The following is a 17560-nucleotide window of genomic DNA, read 5'->3' on the forward strand; positions in this document are numbered from 1 at the left end:
TTGATAGTAAGTAAGTAGTACTCCGTACCCACGTCCAGCATGCATGTCCCTTCCCAAGTCCACTGCACTAGTAGTTTCTCCCGAAAGTTTCTAGGGGTACTCCGTACTATCCGCAATAATTACTACTATAGGAGCTGTCCCATTGGGCCCTTGCCACATGCCACTGCCTTCCAAGTCGGAAGAGCCCAGTGACTATCTAGAACGGATACTGCCTACAATAACAGGAGTTATTCCCTACTACCCACGGTAACTGTAGCTTTGCCACCGTAATGAAGTTACTCAGATACTCCTAATGCCTGCACTTACCGACGTCTTGATTAGGGAAGATACTAAATAATCTGCCTTGCTATATTCCAAGTCCTCCTCGCTCTTTGCCCTCCATCTCACGTCTTCCCCCCTTGCATCTCTTGCCTCTACGAGCACTTCTATGTATTCCTTTTTCTATTTTTGCTACTCATCCCGTTCATAACATCCTTGCTCTCGTTCCTTCTTCTGACCCTCCTGGTATTCTTCTCCCCCTTCCACACAAGGTAGAGATTGGTATTAAGTTTCGCTTCCGATAAGTGACCTGTGTATGTATATTGAAAGTGAGGTATCCGTACTCCGCAGGAGAAGTCATATTAGAACAGAGCGGGATCCGTGACGGGGACACACGTTTCACGACAGAGGCCCAAGTCCAAACGCACTGTGCATAAAGCAGGGACCCTTTCCCTCTCTTCCCTCTCTAATCTGGAACAATGGCACGGCGACATGCATGATGATGGGCCTTTGCCAATTCAACGCAAATTGGTACGCGAATTTCAGGCGATTGTGGCGTCTTACTGTACAAGTATCACTTGGGCAAGGTTCTTGGTGGGTGGTCAAACCCAACAGCCACAATGGCACCAACAAACCACCTCCAAGAAGACAAACCAAACACTAGCAGTTCTCTCAAGGTGACCCACTAACAGACCAGGAGTCAAAGCTGCATCGCGGGGCCAGTGAAACGCTGGTCGTAAACTGTTCTTCTTACGCACTCCAAGTCGAGTTGAATCGTAATGTCTGATTATACGGACCATGAAGCTTTTTTCTACACATTACTGAAAGTTACAAGGCCGGGTCCCAACAGCTAGGTCCTTACTCTAGTATTTTTAGGTTTCGACTCCCCATAGGTCATGGTTCAGAACGAACTATCCATCAAAGTCACCGAGTGTTCAGCGAGGAAAAAAAGCAAGCCTATTTTGAGACAGCTCGCGTCACGCTTCCCACATCTGAGGCATTTCATCCACCATCCGGTCCGTCCATTCCATGTCCCCACCACACGCGGCTTCTCAGACATTCCCAAACTGGGGAACCGGCGAGAACCACTTTGTTGGTATTACCTTCTCGAGTTGACGAGCCATTGGCAAGGTGGGATGTGCCCGCACAAATATTCCGATGGGTTAATAGCCGCGTCTGAACAAGTTTGATGCCCACCCTACAGCTCGTATTCGAACCGCGCACCTTATGCTTGGTTGTACACATACCATGCATGTATATACCTACCTACATCTTCACTCTAGGTATTGTGGGGTACTTGAGAAGTCGATGGTACTACTACGTACTACGTACGTACCTCCGGATCATCAATATCTTACCCCCACGTTGTCGCAGGTTGTGGTTGTGCAGCCACTGTATTCTATACGATCATAGATTCAGGCTGACCCAATCATTGCATAGACACAAAAGTCCTTATTTCAAGCCGGAAATCTTCAATACCTCCTCCGGAAAAAAATTAGAATTGAGGGGCTTGGTTGCCTTTATTGTAGGCGGCCTTCCGGTTGGGATGATGCTCGCACATGTACGAGGTCTCATCAAAGGCCGATTTTGACGGTGCACCATGGCAGCAGCAGAAGCCTTCGGTGAAATCATCATCGGGCTATCTCTAGCGAGTTCAGGTGGATTGTCTCATGCTCGCATGGCCAGATTCAATGCTCATGATGCCAGGAAGGTACGGACGACTAGGTAGATATAGTAGTACGTACTTTTACTGCGACATACAGGTTTCAGAGACTGTCACCGTACAAGCACATAGTAATACTACGACCTTTCTTATCTGTCAAAGTGCTAGTGACTGGGGCTGCCGGGCTACCGGAAACCTGCCTGATTCCTACCGAGTCCAAAGGCAACCTGGTAGTTATCACGACAGAACCCTAATTCGGGCAGGCCCGGTGGCCCGGTCGGCCGTGATCTGACATGGGCGAAGATAGAGAAGATTCGTGAGAGTTCTGTGGGGCAAAGCCGTGGCTGAGAGGAAAATATGTGGCGCATCTTGTGTGGCGCTCACGCTGGTGACAGGGGCCTGAGGGGGTCAGGCCCCCTGTCGCCGGGGCAGCCTCAAGCAACGTCGCCGGAGAAAGATGCCAAACTTCCACCTCACCCTCAATTCATCCTCTCCGTCCGCCGTAAACAAAAACACCACCCCCAAGCCATCTCCACCTCCTCCTCTCTTCCCCCGATACCATCCCGCTTCACCCGGTGGTGTCGGCTAGCTTCATCTCTTGGTTGTTCCCTCTGGTCACCGGTTCCCGCATTCTGGTCTCTGGACAATGTTCTAGAACCAATCCCCTTCAACCGCTTTTCTGATCCTCGATCTTCCCTACGAGTTCGCATAGCATAATACTTGTCGCGTCTACCTGGCGCACAGGACTCTTCTCTCTGAGGCATACAATTCTGGTAGGATTCTCCCCCTTTGCCGCTGCCGCTGCCATCTTTGGCGCACCAATTTTGGGGATGCCATGACGTGACGTGCTAACTTCGGGTCAGAGATTGCCTTTCGTCTCCCCACCGAACCTATCGACCTCCGGATTCCACCCCAATCGAACGAATTGATCATCATGGCCTCGTCTTCTGTAGACATTGCCACCGGCGCGGAGTCTTCTGCTGCCCAGAAGCTCCTCCAGAAGCACGCTGAGGTGCCTCACCATGTTACTGTCGAGGACGCCGTGGACGAAGACCTGCCATTGCCGCCCACCCAAGGAACATCCACGGCGCAGCCAGCTCAGGTAAATTCTCGCAAGGCCCCTCTGGACACTCAATCGCATGAGGTGTTCCCAGAGCTGGGAGCCCCCAAGGGCAAAGCCACCAACGTCCCCCCAGTTTGGGGTGCCAAGCCCGGTGCAAATGGAAAGGCCAATGGTTCCTCACCGGAGGCCGGATCGCGCTCTTCGACTCCAGCCTCCACCGCCACGGCCCCTGTTCAGACAGCCCAGGCCCCCAAGCCTTCCATGTCCATCCCCGGCCGCAACGTCGAGTCGGTCACCATTGAGCCCCAGTACGTTCTCCCCCGAGGCCAGCTCAAGAGGCCCATCCTGGACACTATCAAGGACATCAACCGCAAGTCTCGGGCCAATGTTTCCATGTCTACGGCTTCTGGTGGCCGCCTCAAGTTTGATGCTACCGGCCCGCAGGAGATTGCTCAACAAGCCCTGAAAGACCTTATCCAGCAGATTGGAACGAAGGTATGTTTGTTGGCTTTTGTTTATCTTTTTGGCTGTGAATTGCTAACATCTGGTAGACTACTATCAAAGTGCCGATTCCCCAGTCAACCCGTGCGCACATCATTGGGAAGGGTGGCTCAATGATCCGAGCCCTCCAAGAAAAGACGGGGGCCAAAATTCAGCTTCCCAAACTGGACGAAAACCAGGCTCAAGATGATGACGACGAGGCCACAATTGACGTCATTGTTGAAGGAAACGCCCTTTCTGCTGCATCAGCTCGTAATGAGATCCTGAAGATCGCGGGTGAGCGAGGCGCCAACGTTCAAACCAAGGTTCGGGGGATCCCCGCAGTCTTCTTTCCCTTCATCGCCGGCCCTCGAAACTCCTGTGCCCAAGGTCTGGAAGAGGAGAACGGCATTCAAGTCCGCGTGCCTCCCCATCAGGCCTACACGCCGGCCCCCGCTTTCGGATCTGGCCAGCGGCCAGAGTTCGTGCCTACTGAAGATAACCACATCCAGCTTGCAGGTGACCGAGCTGCTGTCCAGAAGGCCCGTGCCGAGATTGAGCGCCAGGCGGCCGAGCTCGTTAGGCAACTACAGATGGAGCAGTTGTCGATTCAGCGAGGACGGCACCAGTTCATCATTGGCGATCGAGGAGTCCACACAGATGACTTCTTTGCCGACACTGGCTGCGCCATCCTGCTCCCGACTGATGATGAGGATGACCTCGTGACTATCATTGGTCCCGCCAACCAGGTTCAGAATGGTGTTGAAAAGGCCATGGACCTGGCTATGGGCATGCAGATGTCGAATATCGACATCTCGAGATTCCACCGGAGCGCTCCTAGCGGCGCCGCCACTCATGCCGGTCTTGTTACCCGCTATTTGAGGCAGCGCAGAGAGATTGAGCGCCTCGAGAAGCTCTACAACACGCACATCAACACTCCCTTATCCTCGGGAGGTGCCCTACCTTGGGAGCTCTATTCCCGTGAGGGAAAGAACGCTATCCGGGCCCAGTCGGAGATCACCGGGATCATCAATGCCCATCCGCCGTCCCGTCTGCAGCCCGTCACCATTGATCCCTTCTTCCACCAGCACCTTCGCAACGATATCACCCCCAAGGTGAAGAAGGACTTTGGGGTGCACATCGTGGTCCCGGAGGCGTCTGAGGGTGACTCCCCTGTGCTTCTGGTGTATGAGGGGCCTGACCCCGCTGAGGGGCCCTACCAACTCCCGCGCAGCAAGCCAGATGATGATCAGATCCGGGCTTTCAGGCAGGGGCTCGAGGATGCCCAGAAGCACATTCTCGACCTGATTAACAAGCAAGAAGAACTGAGCACCGTTTCTTTGGATGTTCCCTTGAAGTTCCACGAGAGACTTAGGCGGTTTATCAAGAAGGAACAGGGAACCCGCCCGGCCGACCAGATTCCTGTCCGTGTGACCAAGGTTGGCACGACCATTACCCTCCGTGGGCCGGCGTCTGCCGTCAAGTCACTTGCGTCGAAAGCCGAGGCGTTCGTGGAGCAGGAGAAGCAGGATGACAAGGAGCGTGGCTTCACTCTGACTTTTGACTTCCCCCAGAAGTTTGCGAACCATCTCATCGGCAAGGGTGGAAGCAACATCAAGGAGCTGCGCGACCGTTTCGATGTGGAGATCCAAGTGCAGGACGGCAAAGTTGAGCTCAAGGGCCCCAAGGCCAAGGCTGAGTCGGCACGGTCGTACATCCAGAATCTTGGCCGTAGCCTCGAGGATGAGACGACCCACGTGCTCAAGATTGACCCCAAGTTCCACCGTGAGCTGATTGGAGCCCAGGGAGCTCAGATCAACCGTCTTCAGACGCGATACAAGGTGCTCATTTTCTTCCCGCGCTCGGCCAAGAATGCTGCGGATGATCAGTCGACGACTGATGCGGCGAGCGAGGCTGGCAAGAACCGTCGCCAGCAGGGCCCTGACGAAGTCATTGTGCGCGGCCCCAAGAGGGGTGCTGACGAGGCTCGCGACGAACTCTTCTCGCTGTTCAAATACCTCGAGGAGCACTCTCACAGCGCTGCCATTCCTGTCCAGCAGAAGCAAGTTGGCTCGCTGATTGGACAGGGTGGTGCGGCTCTAGATGAGCTCCGCCAGGTGACTGGTGCCAGAATTGACGTCCCTTCGGACCGTGACACTCCGCTGGTGGAGATTGTCGTCAAGGGTACTGCTTCTCAGGTTGCCAAGGCCAAGAAGATTCTTGAGGAGAAGCGTGCTGTCTTTGACGATACGATTGTCCAGACTGTTGAAGTTGATAAGAAGCATCACAAGGCACTTATTGGGGCTAGCGGTACGTCTACCACATCAACTCTTACTTTTAGCACTTCTTTTACTAACATACACAATAGGCGCCAACCTGCGAGACATTGTGGTCAAGGCCGGCGGCTCCGATGACCGCCGCGAGCTGGCCCGGACCATTCAGTTCCCCAAGCAAGATGCGGACGGCAACGCCATCAAGGTCGAAGGACGCACCGAGGTTGTGGCGAACATTATCAAGCGTATCCAGGAGATTGTGGCAGAGCGTGAGAACCAGGTCACCGAGGTCCTTGATGTTCCTATCGACCAGCACCGGTCCCTCATTGGGCGCGGTGGTGATGCCAAGCGCCAGATGGAGAGCAAGTTCTCCGTGTCCCTCGACGTGCCACGTCAGGGAGGTGGTGAGGCGGGCGTCAAGATTACCGGACTGCCCGAGAACGTGGAGAAGGCCAAGGGTCACATCCAGAATCTGGTGAAGTCGCAGCAGGGCGAGACGATTCAGGTTCCCCGAAACGTCCACCACGTCATCTCCAACGGCGGTCAGTTCTTCCGCCAGCTCCGTAACAATCACCAGGTGACCGTGGACCACGCCGGGCACGCCCTGCCGGCCAAGCCGGACACGTCGTCAAGGGCCAACGGTGGCGCTCTGCCGCTGATTACGGATGACGATGACGCCACGGCCGACGCGCACTCGTGGAAGGTTGTCACGGCTTCGGCCGGCGAGGACGGCGAGATCCCATGGGTCCTGCGGGGAACACCGGAGAACGTGGCCAAGGCCAAGGAGGCGATCGCGAAGGCTCTCGAGCAAGCAGGGAAGAACGATGCCACCGGTTACCTCGTCCTCCCCGATCCCCGCACCTACCGATATGTTATTGGACCGAACGGCACCAAGGTCAACTCGATACGCAAGCAGAGCAACTGCAAGATCCAAGTGCCCCGTGACCAGGCCAAGGATGAAGCTATTGAGATTATCGGAACGGCTGACGGGGTCGAGACAGCTAAGGACCTCATCTTGGCGGCTGTGCGTGAGGGGCTGAGCAAGGCTCGGGAATGAAGTTCGATGCGCGGCGGCGCTGTTGTGAAGACTATAATTAAGTATTGATGGTGCGGTGTTATGTTGCGGAGTGATGGTACAAGAAAAGGAAACCAGAATCAGTTCCCGACTACTGCATAAGTTGAGCAGGCCACTGCAGAGAGCACTTGCTCAGATGGATAATGTACGCTCAATATGAAATTGCATCATAGATAGAGCATTTAAATGCAATCAAGAACCCCCAACAGTGCATGAGACTACCATGTATACTTAGTTGTTGAGTGAGGACTGGGGAGTTCTAGTTACCCAGGTAGGTTGTGAGTGGCAGCCCCCACATGGAAACGGACTTCCCCGGCTTTCGGATGGTGGTGGTGGTGGGTGGTGCCATGAAGTGCCAGCCATGACGACCTCACCAACACCGGCAGTTTCGACCAAAATTCCCAGTGCCTTTCCCTTGCACCCACCGCTCACCGCCCAGCTGCCTTCCCCTCTCCTTAGGCCTGGGGCAAGCCAATCTCGGCTTCCCTACCTCGTGTCTCACAGTATCGACTTCAATTCGGGTGTTATACCCGAACAGCGGCCACGCACCACTGCCAATCTGTCCCTTCATTTTCTCGTTGCCCCTTTGTTCGCCTCCCATGCCACCACCCAAGAGAACCGCGGCACGCCCAACGCCCTGGGATGCTGCGCCTCCGGCCGAGCAGCTCTTCGTTCTCATCACGGGTGCCAACAGGTAACTGACATTTCGCGCTGACGAACTAGGCCGAGAATTGGCTGACACCAAGTTTCCCCTGACAACAGCGGCATTGGTCTTGGCATCGGCGAGCGCCTCATTGACGAATTCCTCGCCACGCGCTCCCTCAGCGCCCACCTCGTCCTCCTGCCTACCACGCGGTCCGCTTCCAAGTCGATACAAACAATCCGGGCCCTGCGCGCCCACGCTGTCCGTGCGGCACAGACATCCACGGCCTTGCGGTCGCGTGCTGGTGGGAGCGACGATGATGGGTATAAGTGGGAGGATCATGCGGGGAGGATACATGTGCTCAGCGTGGAGCTCGACCTCTGCGACATTCGGGGGATATATGACCTCGCGAAACGCATGTGCACCAGCACGCTGAGCAACCCGGAAGGCGTTGAGGGCCCGGACGCGGAGCTGCGCGATGTGGCCATCCCGCGCCTCGACACCGTCATCTTCAACGCCGCCTACGGTGGATGGTCCGGCCTCAGCTACCTCTACTTCATCTGGACCATCCTTGTCGACGGTTTCGTCCAGTCGGTGACGTGGCCCAAGTGCAAGATCCCCTACCCTACTCGCATCCTCAACCAGCAGCCCGCCTACCGATACGTATGTACTCCCCCTTTTCCAACCCTAATAGGATATGTTGTGCGACACAGCACACTGACCTTGGCTCGAACAGCCCACCAAACCGCGTCTCGGCGAAGTCTTTTGCGCTTGCGTTTTCGGCCACTACCTCCTCGCCCACCAGCTTCTCCCGCTCCTCAGCCGCCCGACCACCTCCTCTCTGGCCCCTGGCCGCATCGTCTGGTCCAGCAGTATCGAGGCTGTCCGTGACGTCTTCGACCCGTCCGACATCCAGGCCCTTAACCCCTCCTCCACCCCCTACGAGTCGGCCAAGCGCCTCACCGACCTCCTCGCCCTTTCGCACACCCTCCCCTCGGTCCGTCCCATCTCGTCCTCCTACCTGCGCGAGGACGGCGCCACCGAGGACAGGCTGCCCCCCAAGATGTACCTCACCCACCCGGGCATAGTGGCCTCCACCCTCTTCCCCTTGCCCGCGTTCCTCTTCTGGGCGTACCAGCTCGCCCTCTCGCTGGCCCGCATGCTCGGATCCCCCTGGCACGTCACCGACTCGTACCGCGGCGCCGTGTCCGCCGCGTGGGTTGCCATGCAGGAGCAGCCCGCCCTCGACGCCCTCGACGCCGAGCGCGGCAAGTGGGGCAGCAGCTCGAACCGAAGCAACAAGACCTTTGTCAAGAAGACCGAGGTCGAGGGCTGGGGCTGGTCCGGCAAGGTCGAGAGCGTGGAGGAAGGCGAGGAGGGCGTGGTAGAGAGGGTGCTCAAGAAGAGCGTTGGCAGACAGAGGGGCGGGGCGGACGTGACTGAGGAGGAGCTGGCCGAGTTTGAAGACCTGGGCCGGGAGTGCTGGGAGCAGATGGAGGAGCTGAGAGAGGAGTGGGAGGAGGAGCTAGAATTATAAACTAACTAGATTTTAAAGACATTTTTGACTATGGCTCATATAGACAGAAACACGGAATTAGCGCGACGAGAGCGTTATCTTGGGGTATAGTATAAGTAAATCGCATAGCAACACACGCACTTTCCGCATCGGAACGCCTCCTTTCGTTCAGAAAAGCCTCGCAGCGTCCTCCTGTTCCATCTGCGTGAATGGACCATCATGACCAGGTACCTACGTACTTTCCCATCAGACAATCCAAAAAAAAAACTCATGACTCGACAACTGCCTCCCCGCGGTTGCGTTCGTCGGACGCTACCCGCCGAAGCGCAATCTTATCCTTTCGTCCAAACAGGCCCAGGGTGAGGGGCAGCACGGCGATGACGACGGCGATGACGGCCTGGAAGATGAGGGCGTTCTTCATGTTCTTGGGCGGGGAGGCGTCCTCGCCCGCGACGAGGGCGTCGCTGATGATGACGAAGATGGCGCCGAACAGCTGGCCGCCGGCCCAGGCCGTGGTGGAGGTGACCTCGGGGCTCAGCGGGTGGCTCAGCTCGATGAGGTACTCGAGGGCGACGGGGACGAGGGCGAAGCAGGCGGCACCGAGGACGGCGAGCACGACGTAGGGCCCCGCAATGTCGCGCGTCTCAGGCATCCACACGAAGGCCAGGAAGCACACGGCGATGAGCGGGATGAGGATCCGGAAGGCCAGCAGGAACTTCTTGGTGCGGTCCAGGATCGGCGAGCTGACGGCGGCGGCGACTAGGCCGACGACGATGAGGACGGCGCCGCCGATGCCCGCCTCGTCGTCGGAGAAGCCGTAGGGCGACATGATCTGGTTGAGCAGCGAGGAGATGGAGTTGAAGAAGCCGACGTAGACGGCAAAGGGGATGAGGATGAGCCACAGCTCGAGCGTGTGGGACACGACGCCGAAGGATTCCCGGAGGCCGAGCTTGGGGGTCTCGGAGGATGGACCGACGGGCAAAGGTGGGTTTGCTGGGACGAAGACGGCCGGGACGGAGACGACGGTCGACTGCGACACACGATGTCAGAATATCAGGGGGATATACCACACAGGGTTGGTTGGTAGTGCGTCGACTTACAATGATGGACACATAGAGCACCATCTTGGACACGTCGCCAGGCTCCGACACCCAAAAGGGGTTGATGAGCTGCCCCAGCGCAGCGCCGAGGGGATTGGCCAAGCTCATGACGGCCGTCGCAGCGACGCGACCGCGGTTGGTGAACCACAGGTCCGAGTACCTCGTCGGGGCGGCCAGGATGAATGGCTGGGCGAAGCCGATGACGATCTCGCCAGCCATGGCGTGGGCGATGCTGCCACCGCTGGTCTTTGTCGCGCCCGCATAGCGGATCCAGTTGCCGATGAGGATGAGGACGGCGGCGACGATGAAGGAGAGCTTCACGCTGCGGTGCAGGACGACGATGGTGACGGGGAAGATGGCGACAAAGGCGAGGAAGAAGGCCGTGCTGATCCAGTTGATGGTCGACTCGGGGACGTCGTAGTACGTCGCGGCCTTGCTGGCGACGGGCGCAAAGGTGAGCCACTGGCGCATGTCATGTCAGCATCTTATTGTCGACGACTCGAACAATGTTACCACAAAGGGGAAGGGGTGTTGATGGCTTACATCCCACGACACGACAATGTTCATGAGCGTCAACTGGACGAGCCCGAACCAGCGGCGCTTGTAGGTGCGGTACTCGTGCGCGTGACCTTCCACAACGCTGCCATTGACACCAGTCTCACCCTGGCCACTGCTAGGACGCTCGCGCATCGTGATGTCTTGTGATCCAAGCCTCCGCTTGTCGCGGCGCCAGAACTTGAAGGCGAAGCCGCTCTTGTCGTTGTCGCCCCCATTGCTGCTCATCACGACCGGGAGGCGAGTCTCATTCTGCTTATCTTCGTCGCTCATTATGGTGACAGTGGTCAATTGCGGCGGCGCAATCGATTCCTGACCCGATCAGTCCTTGCGGTGCCACTGGCTGCTGAATCGACAGCGTTGAGGCGAGGCAAGCAGGGGGAGTCCCGCAAACGGGCCTTGCAGAGACGGCCAAAGTGAGCAGTGCGAGATGGCGTGGAGGAGAAGAGCGATGGGCAGGTTAGTCCATGGCGACGACAAAGGTCAGCAGATAGTAGCACAAGACCTCTCCTATGCAGGCCTCGGGGTCTTCTCCACAGGTTCCTGGAATCCTGGCTGCTTGGTTCCCCAGAAACAGCAAGGGCTGTTACGTATTCGGCATGCGCCAAATGCAGTTGATGCACCCCAGCGGCTGTTGATCCTCGGCTTCCATCTCAGCACCATCCAAGGCCCAAGGGGTCGGACGGAGACTGGTCCGACTAGTCTCGCCCTCCTTCAAGAGCCAGGATAGGACCGAAAGGCAAGACCATGTGCTCCGAGCGGAGCTGGGGCGGGCGCCTGCAGCAGAATACCAGCTCACAGGCGACTTTGTTGACCATGCCATCCCAATTTCCCTTTCAATCCAACCCCTCCCTCCCCCCATCTCACTATTGTCGTGAAATTGCCATCCTTTGCGACCAATGACAGCTACACGGTTATTATCTCCGGATATGTTTCCCACATGCTCCTCGGAATCGCACCCGTGGCTCAGAAAATGGCCATAACACGTCTCATGAAGAACCATAACCCTATGTAAGTAGACATGTTATGGCGAGCAGAGCCCTTGCTTTTACCCTAGGCAGATTTGCTATCACAGCAACTGGATCGGCCTTGTCTACAACCTTATGAACGAACAACCTGCGACTGTTATCCCGATTCCTAGGCAAAAGACAAGACGTCTACACACTCACCCCGCAGACAAAACGCCTCCCTAGTATTAATCAAGGCAGTACGCGCCGCGCCTTACTTGCAGCTGTCGCCGGGTTTCTTGGGTTTAAACAGCCCCGCAAAGACCGACAAAAGGCCCTCGCGCGAGTTTTTCCACGAGGTACAACATACTAATAGCACTGCTGGGGTTGTTACAGCTCTCCGGTGGTACGGATGCACTGCGAGGGCAACGAAATCCAAACCCCGTGGCGTCGACGGCACATTGCAGGAAACCCATGTGACAGCTGATGCCCACTGACCAACTCCAACAAATCAGCATTCTGTCTCACGCGAAGGCTAGCGTGCAGAAGTACGTAAGGTAGGTAAGTAGTAGTATAAAAATGACTTCTATTGTAGGGCGTTGCAGCGTAGTATACAAAGGGGAATCAAACCACAGCGACGGAGGACAAGAGGGAGGGCACCCAGAGGGCTGGGCTGCTTGTCCCCCTCCTGGCCCCCAAGCCCCGTGGGTCGATTGTACAGGGCGCTCCTCCAACATGAACGCGCAAACCGTTCGGGGCGGGCCGCGGCCACACGCAAATGTCCGCCATCAGTTGCGAAATGGTGTCGTCGTGGGCACGCGAGCCCGCTCGTTGCCAATGAGGGGCGGGTTCGTCTCTCCTTTACTTGAGCTTGGACCAGAGCTTGGGAGCGGCGCAGTCGGTGGCGCAGTGGGCGAGGTGGAAGACTACATTTACTCTTCGTCAGCAAAAACAAAAAGATATAGACAATCGCAGGGCTGCAGAAACCAGCATGCCCCGTCCCATCCATGAGTACTTTATAGTCTAGGACAGACGGGGACTGCCGGCTCGTGGCGGGGGTGGGAAACGTACACTCCTCAACGCAGTCCTCCTTGGCTCCGCCCTCGCTCTCCTGCTGGTGGACGCGCTCGACGCACTCGTCGAAGTGGTGCTTCGCGGGGGCGCACTGGGGGGAGTTCTTGCACTCTGTGTTGATCCAGAAGGGTTAGCCGTCATTGCTCCATGCCGAGAACCGAAATGCCTCGTCGGGCCCAACGCGGTGAATCACCACGGGGCCAACGCGTGGGGGCAAAGGAAGAAGAATGTAGACGAACCTTCCTCGAGAGTCTCCTTGGGGTCGACGATCTCCTCCTCCTCCTCCTCCTCCTCCTCCTCCTCTTCCTCCTCTTCCTCCTCAGCCTCAGCCTCGGCCTCGGTCTCCTCGGGCTCGGGGGTGGCCTCGGTCTCGGTCTTGACCTCAATCTCGGTGATTTCCTCCTGCCGTCCCGGTCAGCATTCGTCCGTCCACCTCGCCATCATCCACGGCGCTACACGCGGCCCCAGCCATTCCGGGTGGAGGGGAAGGGGGGGAGGTGATTGCCGCGGGCGGGAAAATTGTGTTTCTCGTACCTGCTGGGGTTCCTCGGCGGCCGGGGCCTCAGCCTCGACGACGCTCCATGGCGTCACAGCCTCGACAATGTCCGAGAAGGCGTCCCAGATACCCATTGTGACGGATGGCGAAAGATGCACAACGGTTGTGGAGGTGGTTGGGTTGTTGTATGTGCGGCGTGTCGTTGGAGGTTGGTTTTCCTTGCAGTCGCTTCGCTGTTCGGGAGCTCTCGGCCAAAGCCTGACTGCGAAAACTGATCTGGAATTGAGGCATTTTGATTGGTCCCACTTGGAAAGGCCTGGAGAGAGTCACGGATAAAGTCACATGATCAAAGTGGTCCAAGCTCCTCCTGTACCTCTTCTACACATGGTACCACTCACACCAACTTCTCCTCATCAGCATCTGTCAATTCGAGGCACCTTCCTGTTGTGATGGACTACATGCGTTCAAGAGTGCTCTAATTTATGTCTGATGCATGATCCGTTGAGGATTTCACCACAAAAAGTCCAGACACTACCACCTTACTACTACTTCGTGCCAGAGAGACCTGGCGACCAATGTGTTGCCTTGACGTCTTTAAATCAACAGATAAACCCAAGTTTAAAGGTGCTCCTCGCTCCGAGACCGATGTTTTATCATGTAAAATCCTCCCCAAAACGCCGACACAAAATCTCCCTAATACGTACCGGTCATGCTGAAATGCTCACAAGGGTGTGCAGGGGGTGACATGTGATGACGGAAGCACGATACCAGCCCGGGAGGGATGGCATCCGAGTACTGATTGCTGCCCATCCCATGCTGAGAAGCGGCAAAGTGCCAAGCTGCCAATCGGGCAGGTTCAGTCGTCTTCTGTCTCGCCGCGGTTCACGCCGTCGCGAATGTGGTCCTCGAGTCGTATGCTGAGCTGCTGGGCCTGTGCCTCGTCGTAGTCTGGTGGGGGGCCGTCCGGTCTGCGGCTGGCCGCGTTCTCCGACTGGTCCTCGCGTGGCGCCGGCGGCGCAGCCAGGTTGCTCACCGGCGCCGGCACCGGTGGTGTCTGTGCCTCGTATGCTGGGAGAGGTTCGTCTGGGATATCTGCCCCGGGCCCCATCTCCCTCCGCATCTCCTGGTATTGGTGGAGGCGCTCCCGCAGCCTGATGTAGGACTCATTAAAGTCCATCATGCCGCCATCTGAGAAGGTAAACCTGACCTCAAGCCGAGGAATGTCCGGGGGAATGCCGCCGCCCGAGACGGGTATGCAGTCCGACTTCCAAACCCAGCCCCACCACATGGAAGAAGACGTACTCGAATCCTGAAACTTGAGAATGGGCGCGCTAAAGGACTCAAACTTGGGCTCCTGGTTCCGCTTCGCGGGCAGGTAGACGATCTGGAGGCGAGAGTTAGCTCCAGTGATGATAATACGGCCAGACGGGGGAAGGGGGGTTTCAGGCTTCAACCTACTCTCTTGTTGGTGAGGAAGAGGGTCCCTCGGTCACTCTTCCGGTGGAAGGGGGTGCAGCGAGCTTTGAGCTCCGAGGGCACGGAGAGGTCGCATGATATCCGGGAATCGAGCTTCTGAAGGATCCGTTCGTTGCCCAGCTTGACGAACCCGCCCTGGTTGAGCATCACCCAACTATCGGCATTGTCAGGGTCTACCGGCCTGGAGGGAGTAGGGGTAGTGATGAGGTAGTCATGAGGGTTGTTCATCGTGCTGGCGATTCCATGACCGAGACTTCATGGACCGGGGACACGAGACGTAGGGGGATCGGGTGTAGAACGGGTGAAGGCGGGGCAGAGTGTTCAAAGGTCGAGAGAGATGGGAAACAGGGACGAGATCAAGGGGCGGGGACGAGGCGGCAAGCAGATGAAAAGGGGGGGGGAGAGGGGTGCCGCGAGTGAGGTTGAGAAACAAGACAGTAGGGAGGGTCGTTGGTAGCGAGAGCAGAGCGAGAGCAGATGGCGCAAAACCCGCGAAGATGCTTACTTTATTGACATTGTAAAGGTCGCAGGCAGGGTTTGTGGACGACCCTGGCTAGCCCGGCCCGGAAGGATATTAGCTAGGAGGAGTATGCGGTACGTGCAGGTAGTGTGGTTCTTTGCGGCGTTTGCGCGGGCAGCTGGGGTCTCGGGAGCTCGGTCTGGCTGCTAGGCACGGGTGGAGGAGGATAGTAGAGGCCAGAGGTATGGAGCGTACCGGGAGGACGTGCAGGTCTGGCCGGCGATGAGGATCTTGAGTGGCCTGAGTGAGTGCTGGGCTGATCAAGACTGGCGCCTCGTTGGGGGTGCCTGGCTTGCCTGGTGGACGTCCAGGGTTGGTGGGGTGGGTCGGAAACGGAGCCTGCGGTGGCCAGCAAGGTGGACCAGAGGCAGAGGGCGAGGGCGACTCAGCTTCAGGCTTCCCGTGCTGATGGGACTCTGGGAGGCTATTGGGAGAGCAGCGCCAGCAGGGCTTATGTTGACGCGGCGAGCGACAAAAGCTTGGCTTGGGGGGGGCGGCTCTGGCGCCTGGTGTTGGTAGTGGTGGAAGTAGTGCCCGGCGGGACAGAGCGGGAACAAGGGCTCAGGCTGTCGCCGTAGCCTGTAGGAAAGCCGTGGCTGGGCCGCTGGGGAGCGATGCGGCAACGAGTGGGGTCCCGACGACGATTGTCGATTGGTGTTGCGGGTTTCCCGACTTACGGCTGTGGTGCTATGGACCCTATGGTTTCGAAGCGTGGACCGTGGATGCTAATCTTGCTAAACCTGCCGGTGGACCGTGGACCGTGGTTGATGGGGGGACGATGGTCCGGGGCAGCCCGGCAGAGCGAACTAAGGTAAGCGACCTTGGAGGCTAGCACAGAGCAAGCGCCGCGCCTGGTGGAGGCCAGAGTCAACAACGGGCCTGGCCTGTAGCCGGTGGACTGAACTTGGCTGGAGGCTGCTAGAGCACAAGCACAAGGGAGGACGTCGCCGCCGTTGGTGCAGCCGCCGTGGTGCAGAGGCGGCCGGAGGAGAGCAGTGGTTTGGCACGTCGGGCGAAGACGAGTCGGTCGAGTCCGAGGTGATGATTTCGGGCAGCGGGAGTTGAGGACATGAAGCTGCCTACATTACGTTGCCCAAATGCCTAAGGTAGGGTTCAATCACATCCGGATGGGCGGATGGAGGGGTCGAAGGGAGACAGAATAAACGAGTCGGATTGAGGGGCAGCCGCAGAAAGCTATGCAGGGTGGAGCTGGCATGCATCACCCTATTATGTCACCTGGGGGTGCTCGTCGGGTGCCTACAGCATATAAAAGGCAACTGCACCTCCCAAGCTCCTGCTGCCTCTCCCCTAACATCCATGGATGACGACGTCCCGTCTGCAATGCCTAAGGCACAGGGCATAACGGCCACTAATATCTGAAGCAAGGCGGACAGCACGATTCTATTCGACGTTTCTACAATGATGATCCCTTCAAACCGTCGTTGTGCCCAACCGTTGCTAAAAGTGCGAAAATCCATCCATACCAATTCATAATCACCTGCGCCTTCAATACGCAGTATCCCATTGCGGCCCAAGGTTTCAAGGCTCCAAGGCTCCAAGGCTCCAAGGCACGAGCCCAGGATTACGATAGATATACGAGTACTCCGTATTCGTAGATGGCAACTAGTATCCGTAGGATCTCGCAACCTTGAATTAGCCTCTTGATTTGATCCTTGCTCCCCGCCAGGGGTTCGATATTAAGCAGGGTTGTAGGGCTGGCTGGTGGTAATGTACCTGGTAAAGAGCAGAGACTCGCCGTCACACCGGTATTTGGGATGCTTGTTATCTTCGATGATGCCTGCCGGTTCGGTACTTTGCCCCTGCTACATTCGCCTATTTTATCCATGTATATTCGTACTACATAGCAGTAGTAGTACGGTTATCTCCTCCAGTCCATATGATAGCAACTAGGTGGGTGCGATATATCGTACTGAATCATCGCCATCGTTCCAGATTACATACCTCGAGTGATTGAAAGGGATGATCCTGATACTGTAGTTGGCTCGATATTTCCTCCGCTATACGAAGTACTTGAGCTCACTAGGAGCAGGAGAGCACCATCCCCCTTGATCGAGATTCTAGCTAGCCTCCCAACTCCAGGAGATCCAGAGATCCAGAGCCGAATGGCCAGCCATTCAATCCTCCCACGCCTGGTAAATCATAAATCACAATGCGGTGTACATGGCCATGTACATGCCTAGTATGCAATCCGTAGCCCTGGGACCGATAGGCCGGGGCCGATTGGTCGGGGCGTCCCGGTGGGTTGCTCGGGCTCACACGGAGTCACACCGAATGGTGTAATGGTGTAATGGTGTAATTGGGGGCTGGCCCGCGGCGCCCTCTGCGCCCTCTGTGCCAACCCTCCGCGGCCTTTTTTTTTTTCTTTCTTTTCTTTCTTTCTTTCGCAATCCCTTCCCGTTC

The 17560-nt window shown here is 57.1% G+C and overlaps 5 protein-coding genes across 5 annotated transcripts; 2 read left to right on the forward strand and 3 right to left on the reverse strand.

The window, feature by feature from the left end:
- Nucleotides 1-2855: 2855 nt before the first annotated feature.
- Nucleotides 2856-6794, forward strand: ACO1O0_001697 (uncharacterized protein; the record flags this gene model as incomplete). The annotated part of the gene is made up of 3 exons (XM_083191180.1): nt 2856-3479; nt 3536-5774; nt 5833-6794. 3 exons carry the CDS (start codon nt 2856-2858, stop codon nt 6792-6794), a joined length of 3825 nt encoding a protein of 1274 aa, XP_083052394.1.
- A 617-nt stretch (nt 6795-7411) lies between these two features.
- On the forward strand, nt 7412-8992 carry ERG27 (3-keto-steroid reductase; the record flags this gene model as incomplete). The annotated part of the gene is made up of 3 exons (XM_083191181.1): nt 7412-7506; nt 7575-8118; nt 8192-8992. 3 exons carry the CDS (start codon nt 7412-7414, stop codon nt 8990-8992), a joined length of 1440 nt encoding a protein of 479 aa, XP_083052395.1.
- A 247-nt stretch (nt 8993-9239) lies between these two features.
- On the reverse strand, nt 9240-10899 carry ACO1O0_001699 (major facilitator superfamily domain-containing protein; the record flags this gene model as incomplete). The annotated part of the gene is made up of 3 exons (XM_083191182.1): nt 9240-10001; nt 10072-10533; nt 10615-10899. 3 exons carry the CDS (start codon nt 10897-10899, stop codon nt 9240-9242), a joined length of 1509 nt encoding a protein of 502 aa, XP_083052396.1.
- A 1535-nt stretch (nt 10900-12434) lies between these two features.
- Nucleotides 12435-13277, reverse strand: QCR6 (ubiquionol cytochrome C reductase hinge protein; the record flags this gene model as incomplete). Its single annotated transcript, XM_083191183.1, has 4 exons — nt 12435-12499; nt 12645-12758; nt 12887-13049; nt 13182-13277. The coding sequence occupies 4 exons, from the start codon at nt 13275-13277 to the stop codon at nt 12435-12437; spliced, it is 438 nt and encodes a 145-aa protein (XP_083052397.1).
- Nucleotides 13278-13999: 722 nt separating this feature from the next.
- On the reverse strand, nt 14000-15135 carry ACO1O0_001701 (GRAM domain-containing protein; the record flags this gene model as incomplete). The annotated part of the gene is made up of 3 exons (XM_083191184.1): nt 14000-14527; nt 14602-14800; nt 15125-15135. The coding sequence occupies 3 exons, from the start codon at nt 15133-15135 to the stop codon at nt 14000-14002; spliced, it is 738 nt and encodes a 245-aa protein (XP_083052398.1).
- Nucleotides 15136-17560: the final 2425 nt, after the last annotated feature.

This window comes from Amphichorda felina, assembly GCF_050947745.1.
Source record: "Amphichorda felina strain 45539 chromosome Unknown scaffold_2, whole genome shotgun sequence".
In the NCBI taxonomy this organism is placed as follows: Eukaryota; Fungi; Ascomycota; class Sordariomycetes; order Hypocreales; family Bionectriaceae; genus Amphichorda; species Amphichorda felina.